The sequence below is a fragment of the Tachysurus fulvidraco genome, chromosome 1 (assembly GCF_022655615.1).
Source record: "Tachysurus fulvidraco isolate hzauxx_2018 chromosome 1, HZAU_PFXX_2.0, whole genome shotgun sequence".
NCBI lineage: Eukaryota > Metazoa > Chordata > Actinopteri > Siluriformes > Bagridae > Tachysurus > Tachysurus fulvidraco.
The window spans coordinates 5,636,175-5,648,674 of NC_062518.1; the positions used below are offsets into that span (position 1 = coordinate 5,636,175).

Consider the following 12,500-nt stretch of genomic DNA (forward strand, 5'->3'; position numbering starts at 1 on the left):
CTAGAGTTTATCTGAATTTTGTATGTATCATACAGCACTTGACTCTTCTTTGGCTCCTTTCCCATCCCTGACCTTGTCTTTTTCACTTTCACTGTATTTGCCCATTCATCTTCTTTTATCTGGTTCCCTTTCTCTGTCTCTATCTCCCTTTCTGGTATGAATCTCTATTTTTCCCATCAATCTTAAATTCTCTCTCAGTATAAAGTGAGCCATGACACATGCACAGACACATTTTTACTTTGAATCTTTATCATTCAGTTCTTTGTTTGAGTCTGTGTGAGTCTGTGTGTGTGTGTGTGTGTGTGTGTGTGTAAGAGAGAGAGAGAGAGAGAGAGAGAGAGAGAGAGAGAGAGAAAGAGAGAGAGAGAGAGAGCGAGAGAGAGAGAGAGCGAATCTGTACTTACGAGAGAATAGCTGAGAGGGAAAAGAGTTCAGCTGTGAGGTAAGCCAGATACACCAGCAGGAAGACGAACAGAGGCTCGATGATGCGTACCCTCTTGGTGAAACGAGTGATAAAGGCCAAGATAACAGCAAAAATCAGCCCCACCAGAGTCCCACCGATGCTGACTATGAGGAAGGAGGCTGAGAAAGTTACATAAGTTAGACACAGCGGAGAGAAACCCAGACCCACAACCCCTTTATTTTTCTGTTAATAATTTTTTTATTATATGAATATTAATGAATAAAATAAACAAAGGTCTCAATTCCATGTCAAAGCCGTCACAAACAGATTGGACACTGTGAAAGTCCTTGAAGAAAATATCAGCCTCTTTAACAGACGCTTGAGTGCATTAATGTAACGATATACAGTAATTATCATAAAGTGTATACGCTATAATTTATGATATTGATGGCAAAGCAGGGACTTTTTTTTACCTCACACTGAGCCAATAAAATTTGACATTAAAAAGGGGAATGTCCTGGTTTACTTGGATTATCTAAATTGAGATTTAAATAAAACTTCAGAGTAATCAAAACTCACCGACGCCTTTAAAGTAGTCTGCTGTTTGGACATTTCCTGGACCCACTTCAACAAAGGAGATATAAACCTTATACAACACCTACAAAACAGACAGAACATTAACTTAAATTATTTTAATTGAAATGTTAAGAAAACATAGAGTTATGTGGTTTAGTAAGGGATTAATATGCTAAACTGATATGGGATCAGATCTGACATACTTTCCATTTCGGTGCACAGATCTGAGGCTATGAATCGGACCGACAGAAAACTAATCTTGCATGTGAATATATACGACACGACCCTTTCTCAAAGCAGTCTTCCATCACGTCTCTAATTACTTGCATAACACGGCAACAGAAGCTTGCAGACAGATGGCTCGGTTACTGCAAGGATGTCAGAATCTAATCAGTATCAGGTACTGGCTGATACTTAGAGCTTGAAAAAGTGCACAAATTAAGATGGGTGCATGCCGAATTATGATATAACAGTGTATAATTAAGTTAAGGCATTTATACAGAGCAAACCTTTGGAGCAAATATTAACAATGCCTTGTCATTACAAAGCTGATGTTATAAATAGGAGGCTTGAAAAAACAAAACATTTGCTACTAGTAACAGAAAATGTTAGGATTGGAAAGTAAATAGACTGGACTGATGAATGATTGAATGGATGGATGGATGGATGGATGGAATTGGAATGAAAGGACAGAGACAGCAGCTTGGGGTAAGACCACAGACTTATCTGCAGTTCTCTCAGCATGTTTTCTGCAGCATAAGCTGTACATATATTCTTACAGAATCTACATTCCTGGCCGATCACTGAAGTAAAGCCACACTAGCAACCATTGAATTTCTTTTCAGGTCAGATGACTCGTAGCCAACAAAAACCACTTGCTGGAGATAAAGCCTCAATCCGAGGCTCAGTGGACCTGCACGTGAACCCATTAACGGCTCAACTGACTGAAATTCAGTACTATGAGTACTACATTCATGCCAGCCAGTCACTTTTACTGTCCTGATATTTAACTACTCTTTATATCCACAAGTGCATGTGTACTGTGAATAAATCCCTATAGTAAATATATTTCTCATACCTTTAATACAAAAAGTGTGTTATTTAGACCCTCTGCCTCATTCTAAATTGAATAGTGTGATCCCTTGTAGTCAAAAAGCTTAATCAACTCAATCCTAATTCCATAATCATGCAAATTCCGTAGTCATGCTCGATATTAGAAACCTAATCAGAGTACCATTCTCTCAGCAACTTTAATTTGGCTGCATATGGGTGTATGGAGTAATAATCCCATAATGCTCCATAATACAGCCAATAATGTGGAGGTTCTCATTGCTTAAAGCTATGTGGGAATCTACCAAGGAGGTCAAAGTTCTCTGACTGCATCTGCATTAACTTTATTAATCTTATAAGCGAAACAGCAGACTTAGCAACAACCACTGTTTGTGTGAGCAGAAATAATGAGAGCTCCTATGGAGCTTTGATTCTAATGGCTCCATAGGATAAAGGAGATTAGTTTTTTTTTTCTTGTTTATTATTTGAGTTAATAATGTGTGAGAACTGGAAACTTGCCAAGTCTGATTTGGTCTATCTGTCTACTAAGAAACGAAAGAATGGATTGTTCTGCACAACAGTGAAAGGAAATAAATAAAATAAAAGTGCACGTAAGAAATAACCTACAGACCTAATCTTTTCTTCTTCTTCTACTTTAGTCTTTTCCCGTTAGGGGTCACCACTGCGAATCATCAGTTTCCACTTAACTCTATCCTCGACATCCTCTAATCTCGAACCAATTACATTCATGTCCACTTTTAACACATCCATATATCTCCTCTGTGTCCTTCCTCTTAACATCTTACCTGGCAGCTCCATCTCCAACATCCTTCTATAAATATAACCATCTCCCTCCTCTAAACATGCCCCAACCATCTCGATCTATCCTCTCTGACCTTGTCCCCAAAACAGCCAACCTGAGCTGTCCCTCTGATGTGCTCGTTCCTAATCCTGTCCATCCTCGTCACTCCTCAACAGACCCTCAACATCCTCATCTCTCATACAGCATAGCTAGTCTCAATGCTGTCTTGAACCTAATACTGTACTCATATTATTCAGAATCGGATCTCAGCCGGGAATATCGCTGGCGTTTCCGAGCCACAGTGGTCAGACATGTGAGGTGCACTATGTAGTCAGAGGTGCTATTTACTATTTGCAACTGTATTAACTTTATCTATATCTGAGAATGGCTCAATCACGAGGCAGCACATAGTTTTGAGGCCGGCAGTAGTACAGACTGTGTAAAAATAGTGTGTAAATTTGGTAGAATATTGCTAAGAACAAAACAGTCAAATTAAACAGTCACACATAAATCATATTAGCAGCATTATAGCTAAGAATTAGGGTATAATCAACTAAAACATGCAGCAGGAAGCAACAGCAGCTAACTGTGATTGAGACTTGAGAGAATTTACTGTACATACGGTCAAATCCGTGAATTTTTGAACATGGACAAAATTACTGGATTTTTTTTAGCTGTTTACTGCAGTATACTGAAGCTGATATTAAATTATAGGAAGAACTGTAGAGGAATTGTTGTTTTTTTAGTCAGCAGTTGTAAGACAAAAAAAATATTAGTGTGATAGAAACAGCATTAGTTATGGGCAAAATAAACATAATCATAAATAAACAACTGTAGTAGGTGAGCTTTTCCCAGGTAAAGAAAATCCCCATTAGAACAGTTTGCTAGATCAAGAGCACTCTCCATGAAGTAGGTGTATCTGTGTCAGTCAACACTCAAGAGACTCCTTCACCAAAGTTAATACGAAGAGATTAACACAAATAGGAACGGAGTGATAATCCTTAAAAGTGCACAGGGATATATTATCTGCTCAGATTCAGCCAAATGCTTTAAAACTCACTAGATGCCTCTTCACAATTTTTCCAATAACCCAGGTGGTGTTACTTCACAATAGAATCCATCACACACAAAAGACACACATGTACACTGTTATTTTCCTCTGACCCACCACAGTGACCGCATCGTTGACGAGCGACTCGCCGAAGACTATGATGAAGAGCATGTCGTTAACGTGGACCTCCTCGAACACAGCGATCACAGCGACAGGATCCACGGCTGAAATCAGAGCTCCGAAAAGCAGGAACTCCATCAAGCCTGCCTCCACCTTATCATCTACACACACAGACACACAGACACGATCCCAGTTCCACCTACTCCAGCTATAACTTTTAGCAACACAATGACTAATTCAGGATCGATTTTACGTTCTTTTCACGTTTCATGATGACTCACCGATGACCCCTGCCTGCTTCATTCCGTAGAGACAGAACCCTGTACAGAAGGCGTTCCACAGAGTCCCCACCACCGCATACATCAAAATGGCACCCAGGTTGTCAAAAAACAGGCGAGCCGGCATAAAATACCCGGCATCCCCTACTATAGTGGGGAGCAGAAAGAGGAAGAAGAGGCCTGGGTCTAACTGGTAGAGCTGCTTCTTGCTGGCGATGAGCACCACACCACCCAGAACCAGGCCCAACAGAATCAGCATGCAGCTCTCTGGGACCAACGTGGTGAAGCGCTGTGAGAGGTGGAACACTAAGAGACACAAAAAGAGAAATAAGCTTTCATAACTCAATGTGGATCCATAAATGCAAAACTATTCATAAAAATAAACAGTCACAAATTGCACAAATAAAAACTAGGACATTTTCCAGACATTTTTATTTTTTTTTACCTTTATTTTTCCAGGAAGTCTCATTGAGATTAAAATACCGTTTAACATATTAAAATACAAGTACAAAAATAAAAAGAAATATTTAAACATAGGATCCTCTTAACAAAAACAATCACATGCATTCATTACCATGAAGAAATCATTCATACATATTTGTATTTAAAAAGATACCTGCTATTCATTCATTCATTTTCTACCGCTTATCCAAACTTCTTGGGTCACGGGTAGCCTGTGCCTCAGGCTTCATCGGGCATCGAGGCAGGATACACCCTGGACGGAGTGCCAACCCATCACAGGGCACACACACACTCTCTCATTCACACTACGGACAATTTTCCAGAGATGCCAATCAACCTACCATGCATGTCTTTGGACCGGGGGAGGAAACCAGAGTACCCGGAGGAAACCCCCGAGGCACGGGGAGAACATCCAAACTCCACACACACAAGGCAGAGGTGGGAATCGAACCCCGACCCTGGAGGTGTGAGGCAAACATGCTAACCCCTAAGCCACCGTGCCTCCCCACATATTATCACTATTAATTCTGAGTGAAAAAGGCATCACAATTATAATCCAAATAACAGCCAAATCAAGCTGCTACTTGATTTTCCTTTCTGTTATAAAAAAAGTGAATAAACACGCATTGGTAAGCTGATTCAGGTTAATATGGTGTAAAACATCATGTAAAATGACTCATATACGATAATAAAAACAGGACAGGATTCGTACCGAGTCTGACTGATAAAATGACACAAGCAGTGAGCTGGCAGACTTACTTAAGAAGTACATGTGTCAGTGATGCATGTAGTGAAACTAAAAACTAATACTAAACTATTTTGCATTGTTCTGCACAACATGTAACAAAAGCTTTAAAGCCAATTAAAATATAGAAGCTGGCAGTGATGAATATTAATAACGTGTAAGAAATGAAACACAGAGACATCCTGTTACACGCTGGAGAGATGTTTTATCCATCTTATTAAACATCAGTTGTTTTTTTTAGCAATTAGCAGCAATCATTTTTTAGTGTTTCACTCATTAAAAAACATGCATAATTTTTTAATTTTTACCCATTTATAGTTACATGTAATGTTGTGGAATGTCTGTGATGCAGATTAAATCCTGTTGTCACTTATGTTATAGCAGCTACACTAAAAAAAAGTAATCGTCTCTTCTGAAGTTACATTTACATTTACAGCATTTGGCAGAAGCACTTATCCACAGCGACGTACATAAGAGCTTAAATCTCTAACATTGGATACATTAACGCTGGCTCACTAAGTTACATACTTAATGAAATGGCTTAACTTAATGAAAAAGTGGCAAAGGTTGTGTTGCAATGCAAAAGATAGAGTGCTAGTTGAAGTGTTTCCTAAACTAGTAGGTCTTCAACCGCCGTTTGAAAATAGCCAGTGACTCGGCTGTCCGGACCTCTAGGGGAAGTTCATTCCACCACCTTGGTGCCAGAACAGAGAAGAGTCTTGTAGTATACTTGCCTCTAACCCTGAGAGATGGTGGAACCAGTCGAGCAGTGCTGGTAGATCGGAGGGTGTGAGGTAGAGGTCTTCACGGGTCTAAAGAAATGTACCCGACCCGAAGTGACCCGAATCACTTTTTACCCGAACCCGACGTGCATAATTTTTTTTTAAAGAAAGACCCAACCCGAGACAAACCCGGAAAAATTAGACCCGAGTCCGACCCGACATCATTTTTTTTTTAACCCGACTGGACACGAATGTTGCATAACTCTACACTAAAGTAACCACTACAGCATGGATTCAAAATTGATTGACAGGTCTGTTTCAACAAAAATTAGCTTACTGCCAGCCACACGTCACCAGCCACATGTCACAAGCGGTCTTGGCAAACAGAGGAGAGGTTGTTAAAGGACTCGAGTCGATGCACACACAAGAGATACAGTAGTTCGGGTCTTCTCGGGTCCGTTCGGTAAAAACACATTCATTTTAAATCACCCGAGACCTGATGCCACTATTATTATACCCGACCCGTGTCCGAGGTACACGTGATACTTTCTCGGGTCGGACCTCGGGTTTTCAGATCTAAGTGGACCCGTGAAGACCTTTAGTGCGAGGTGCAGTGTGAGGAGTGATGAGGGCTTTAAGGTAAGAGGGAAGGGGTAAGGCCTAAGGCCTGAGTTAGCTTTACATCTGACTATTATAAGCTCTGACACAAACATTAAATAAACTTCCCTTTCTAAATATAAGCAATTACACACATTTTTATCTGTTCATGTGGACAATCTAATACAGACTCCTCTGTGTAAGTCATTATAGAAACAGTCAAATATTAGAAGAATTAATATAAATGTATTATTTGCTACTGTACTCTAGACATGCTGTTGATGAATATAAAACAGTATAAAAGTGATGACTTATAAAACTGATCTAAAATCAATCTACAAAGCTTCAGATGAATAAGAACGGAGTATTCACTGTGTTGTGAGTGTGTGTGTGTGTGTGTGTGTGTGTGTGTGTGTGTGTGTGTGTGTGTTATCCTACATTCTTTTATATAGTTCTTATATAGTTATATAGCCCTATTGGAAATAGAAATTTCCACCTTAAAATAAACTAATAATATATCCAATATATCTAAGGTGCTATAAAAAAACAGCTCTTGTAATGAATTTGTAATAAATGACTTGTTTTAAATGAAACTGTCACACACACACCCCATTTCACACTAAAGCAAGAGGAACCCAGAGGTGAGAAGAATCATGTCTTCACCTCGACTGAATGATTTGGAAATGGAGTAATTTGAACAAAAGACATATTTAATTGACAACTAATCTCTGAGTGTTGTCATTTAAACCGTCCAAATGTGGTTTAAATTTCACGGTGAAATCGATCTATCGTGGAAACCCTAGACATGTATAGTATAACAGGTAATCACGTGACGTGATGATCTACAGGTTGTCTGACAAAGTCGAAGTGAGGGTGAGGGTAAGAAAGGAAGATACGAAAAAAGAGTGAGAGAGAAAATGGCTGAAGGACTAATGTGCCGAGAGGAGGAGGAGGGTAATGGGAGCGTCTAATGGCAGTAATTATTCATGTTTTTCATGGACAGAGGGATCAGAACACGACACACACAAACACGCCTCCACCAGGGACACATCAATCAGCTCCGTATTGTGAGCCATTCATCGGTGCACATGAAAAAAACTCTCTCTCTCTCTCTCTCTCTCTCACACACACACACACACACACACACAACATACTGTACATTTATTCCCATCTTTTATCGAACTCACACAAGCACCCAATCCTGAAACAATAACTGTGTAGATTTAAAGGCCAATGTTTCCATTTTGGTTGAAGCTTTTAAACCATGGAAAGAGAAAAAGAAAGGCAATCTGTCCATCACACTGAGTCCCAAGTACACTTTTACAAACAGACCTGGGCTTTTAGTACGCAATTGTTCTGGAGCAGACGAGCCATTAAAGCGCAGCGCCTGTTTCCTCCAATCAGATAAGAGCTATAGTGCTGTAATAAAAAGCTTGGTCATAATTAAATACTGTATTAAGTAAACCATGGCCCTTTTTCATCACACGAGAGCATAGTTCTTTTGTTTTTATGTATTGTCTTTTGTGTAATGTATTGTTTGTTTGTTTGTTTGCACTTTCTTTTATCCTGCACTTTCTTTTTGTCTTTTGTCCTGCACTGTTTGCACCAGGACGCACAGATGCACTTTATGCGGCTAGGATTAACTTATTTAAGTTAAGTCCTTAGCTCTGTCTTTGTTCTGTGTAGCATCATGGTCCTGGAGAAATGTTGTCTCACTTCACTGTGTACTGCAACAGCTCTATATGGTTGAGATGACAGTAGAAGCTTCCTGACTTGACTTGACTTGAGTATGCAGGTAAAACCTGCTATAGCACGTATAAAGAGCACTAATACCAATAGGTTTGGGTTTAATGGATGTGATTGTACAGTACGGAGACGAACGCATCCTCCAAAATGATTTGCGGAGGCAACCGACAAGCGTGATTTATTACTTCTGGTCGTGCACAATCATCCGAATGCCTGTTAACATGTTCAATACTATAACAAAACAAACAAACAAACAAAAAAACATTTCGGTTTTAGCCGCAGAAACATGTTGTAGGATGTAGCTTTGGGATGTGTTATAGGTTGTAGTTTGTGGAACAATTCCAAGGTGCGAATCATTAACGACACCGAATAAACAAACTTCTTTTTTTTTTCATTTCTTTATTAAGCCTCCAGGTCTTAAATTTGCTGGGAATAAGACTACCGCTCAGATTCCCTTAGGAGACGCTGTTGCTCGGCACATGTATGCCGTCGGTCCCGAGAGACAGCAGGCACAGCAAATATTGACCTTGGTTTTGGTTTGAAATAATTGGTGTGAAGAGTTGAGCACCTTGTAATGCTTTACATCAATTACTTGATATGACAGAAATTCAGCAAACAGGACATTGCAGAGATGTGACAAGCACCGTAAGAAAGATAGAAGATACATGGTGATGAATCAAGCCTGAAAATGTAATATGGGAATCAGCTGGGATTGAGAGTGTCTCTTTACGTTATCGTCTGAACAGCTGCTGTAATTAGGTTTCTTTTAAATAAACATTTGTTTTAAGGATAAGACCAAGTGGACATGTTGGGAGTCTCAATCTATTTTAATAAGGGTGAAAAAAATAAGCGTAGGTGATAATCTGGGAATTTGTGAGTTGCTTTTTCACAGAAAGGCAGTGGGACTTCAGAGCTGTAAGAGTTCCTGCGAACCTTCTGAGCAGAAATCTACACTGTTGGAATTAGACCACTTCAGTCAGAACTAATTGGATATCATTTTTGGTTCTTTTCTCAAAACCACACACTTAGACTTACTAGAAAGAATTTAAATCTTTTGGGAATTCAGAAAATAAGTTGCTAAGAAGCTTCTGGTTACACAATTCCACTTGTCTATATACAGTTGCAGAAAAGGACATTGTTTATAATCACACTATCTGGTGTCCCCCAGATGAGGATGGGTTCCCTTTGGAGTCGGGTTCCACTCAAGGTTTCTTCCTCATATCATCTCAGGTAGTTTTTCCTCAGTACAATCGCCTCAGGCTTGTTCATTAGGGCTTCTTTTAAACTTTCATTCATTCATTCATTTTCTACCGCTTATCCCAACTTCTCGGGTCACGGGGAGCCTGTGCCTATCTCAGGCTTCATTGAGCATCAAGGCAGGATACACCCTGGACGGAGTGCCAACCCATCGCAGGGCACACACACTCTCATTCACTCACACACACACACACACACACACACTACGGACAATTTTTCCAGATATGCCAATCGACCTACCATGCATGTCTTTGGACCGGGGGAGGAAACCGGAATACCCGGAGGAAACCCCCGAGGCACGGGGAGAACATGCAAACTCCACACACACCAGGCGGAGGCGGAAATCGAACCCCCAGCCCTGGAGGTGTGAGGCAAACGTACTAACCACTAAGCCACCGTGCCTCCCTAATTTTAAACTTGGTCATTTTATTCAGAATGTCTATTGTTAAAAAAGCTTTACAAGTCAAAATTAACTGAACTGAATATACCAGAAGCTCAAACAAAAGATACTGTAGATATAACAGCAGCATGACCACATTATAGCCGTGTTTTAACAGTAGTTAAAACAAATCTAGTGGTAAGTCTTCCCAGAACAGTAGAGCTTATTATAACAGCACAGGGGGAAAAGTCTGAAATGATGATGTGCACTAAGTACATATGGGTGTAACTGGTTAGGTGTCCATATACTGTTAGCCATACCATGGAGGCAAAAAGGCATAGTAGCTGTTTTACATTAAAAAAAAACGTGGAAGAGACACAAAGTTTCTCTTACAAAGTGCCCTTACTGGTTTGTGTAGTCAGTTCAGTGACATGCGGAGGCAGGTACTCAGGTGCTCTATGTACTACACATCTGTGGCCTGCTTTTCCAAATGCAAGACAAATATTCACTGTGAATTTCTGATGCTGTTGCTTATGGAAATGAAGTCTGCAGAGAGAGAGAGAGAGAGAGAGAGAGAGAGAGAGAGAGAGAGAGAGAGAGAGATCTAAAATTGAAGATGTATGTGTTAGCTTGTGGAAACAGAGTGGGCTGTATGTCCAACACTCCCACGTGAACATCAGAGCTCGCCAACAACACAATGACAAATTGGGAAAGGCGTTATGGTAAAAAGCAGGTGATGAGTGAGGGAGAGAGATCACATGGAGCGGTGGTGTTTATTTTTGCTCGCTTTACACCAGTAAATAAAAAGACAGACGGTGTCCATCAACGTGCATCTGCGGCGATCCATCAATGTTTTTTTTTTCCACTGCCGATATCCTTCTGTTTCTGTATGCCGCATCATGAGAAGATTAAAGCTATTGTCGGACATGTCAGATCTGCCACTGAGTATCTGCTTTCGGGGCATGTGTGTGGTGTGTACAGTACATAGGAGGGGATGGAAGGATCAATCACACCATGTCATGTCCATGAGCACCTCTGTTTTTGGTGTGACTATGAAGCAGTGAAGGTTGTATGCTCACTTCGTATAGTCCAGTCCAGCTTGGTCATTTCTGTCATTATTTTTAGCTCTAATACACCTAACATACCCGGTCACTCACAGCAGGAAAAGCACCAAAATGGGCTTCGATTTCTGTATTTGCTCTTTCAGACTTCTCTTTTTTTTTTAGCTAAATTATGACTCTATTAAAAACATACTTTGTATTAAGTTGAAACGTAACCACCGCTACAGCTCCAGTCCTAAATATTCACTAATCTGGTGGTGGATTCTAGCTCACTCACCAGTTTATGCTGAGGTTTATGCAGGAAAAGGAGGAGCTTCACCGCCTGGACTGTTGACTCTGCAGAACTGAATGCAAAGATTGCAAAAGAAAAAAATAAACATTGGGAATTTTCTCAGTCAGGAAAATATCTGACTTTCTTTTTGTTCTTATGTTTTCGATATCAGCGAGGAGGGATTCAGTTGGGTAATACAAGTGATCTCAATGCTGGTAAATTACCAATCAAAATAAGCCAGCTTTTCTGATGATGCCACAGCCATCTGTGGCCAGGAGTCCAACAGAGCAGTACTGGCTGTGATCTCTGGGTGGGAGTGATTGCAAGCTTGTACTCCCTTGTTTATCACAGAGACACAAGTAAGGCACGGGTGTCTATGAGCTCATATATGTGGATAGTCGTTTCTTCCGAGTGTGTTACGCTGCTCTGTGAAACAGAATGAGCAGCAGTTCGGAATAACATGGTAGGCTTGTTTCATGTGTCTTGGAGGAAGCATGTCACCCTCTTGGGTTGGTAGATGTCACACGATAGGGGAGAGTTGGCTGGTGAGTGAGAACTGGCCAAGACTACAAATGATGTAGAGAAATGTGTGTGTACTATATATATATATACAGTACGTACACTCACAAAGACAATAGTAGTAAACAAACTAATGAGAAACAGCAGAATTGTTAATGTTCATGATAATGATTAATGTTTGAAATACAGCAAAAAGTTCATCTGATCTCTACAAGCTTCACCAGTAAAACACTCAACCATAGTTTCACCCTTTAAATAAACGAAGTAACTATAAAACGGATGGTTATTAAACTATTTGTTACACTTTATCGACCGATGAAAAGTGATTTACTAAAACATACTTTTCAGTTTACATTCTTGGACCCTTTCTAAATATTTAATTGTGTATAATACTGCATTAATTAGGTCTGAATATTAATGGTTTATTTGGATATTTGCTGTGTAGATACAGGTTTGCCATC

At 40.0% G+C, this 12,500-nt stretch overlaps 1 protein-coding gene across 1 annotated transcript in view; it reads right to left on the reverse strand.

The window, feature by feature from the left end:
* The window catches only part of slc9a5 (solute carrier family 9 member A5), a 32,818-nt gene that overhangs the window by 16,334 nt on the left and 3,984 nt on the right, over nt 1-12,500 (reverse strand). Inside the window, exons 2-5 of the mRNA XM_047814246.1 lie at nt 4,284-4,586; nt 4,000-4,163; nt 983-1,061; nt 405-582 (exon numbers count right to left, since the gene is read on the reverse strand). Of these exons, the coding sequence (XP_047670202.1) occupies nt 405-582; nt 983-1,061; nt 4,000-4,163; nt 4,284-4,586 (724 nt within the window). The remainder of the gene's footprint in view (nt 1-404; nt 583-982; nt 1,062-3,999; nt 4,164-4,283; nt 4,587-12,500) is intronic.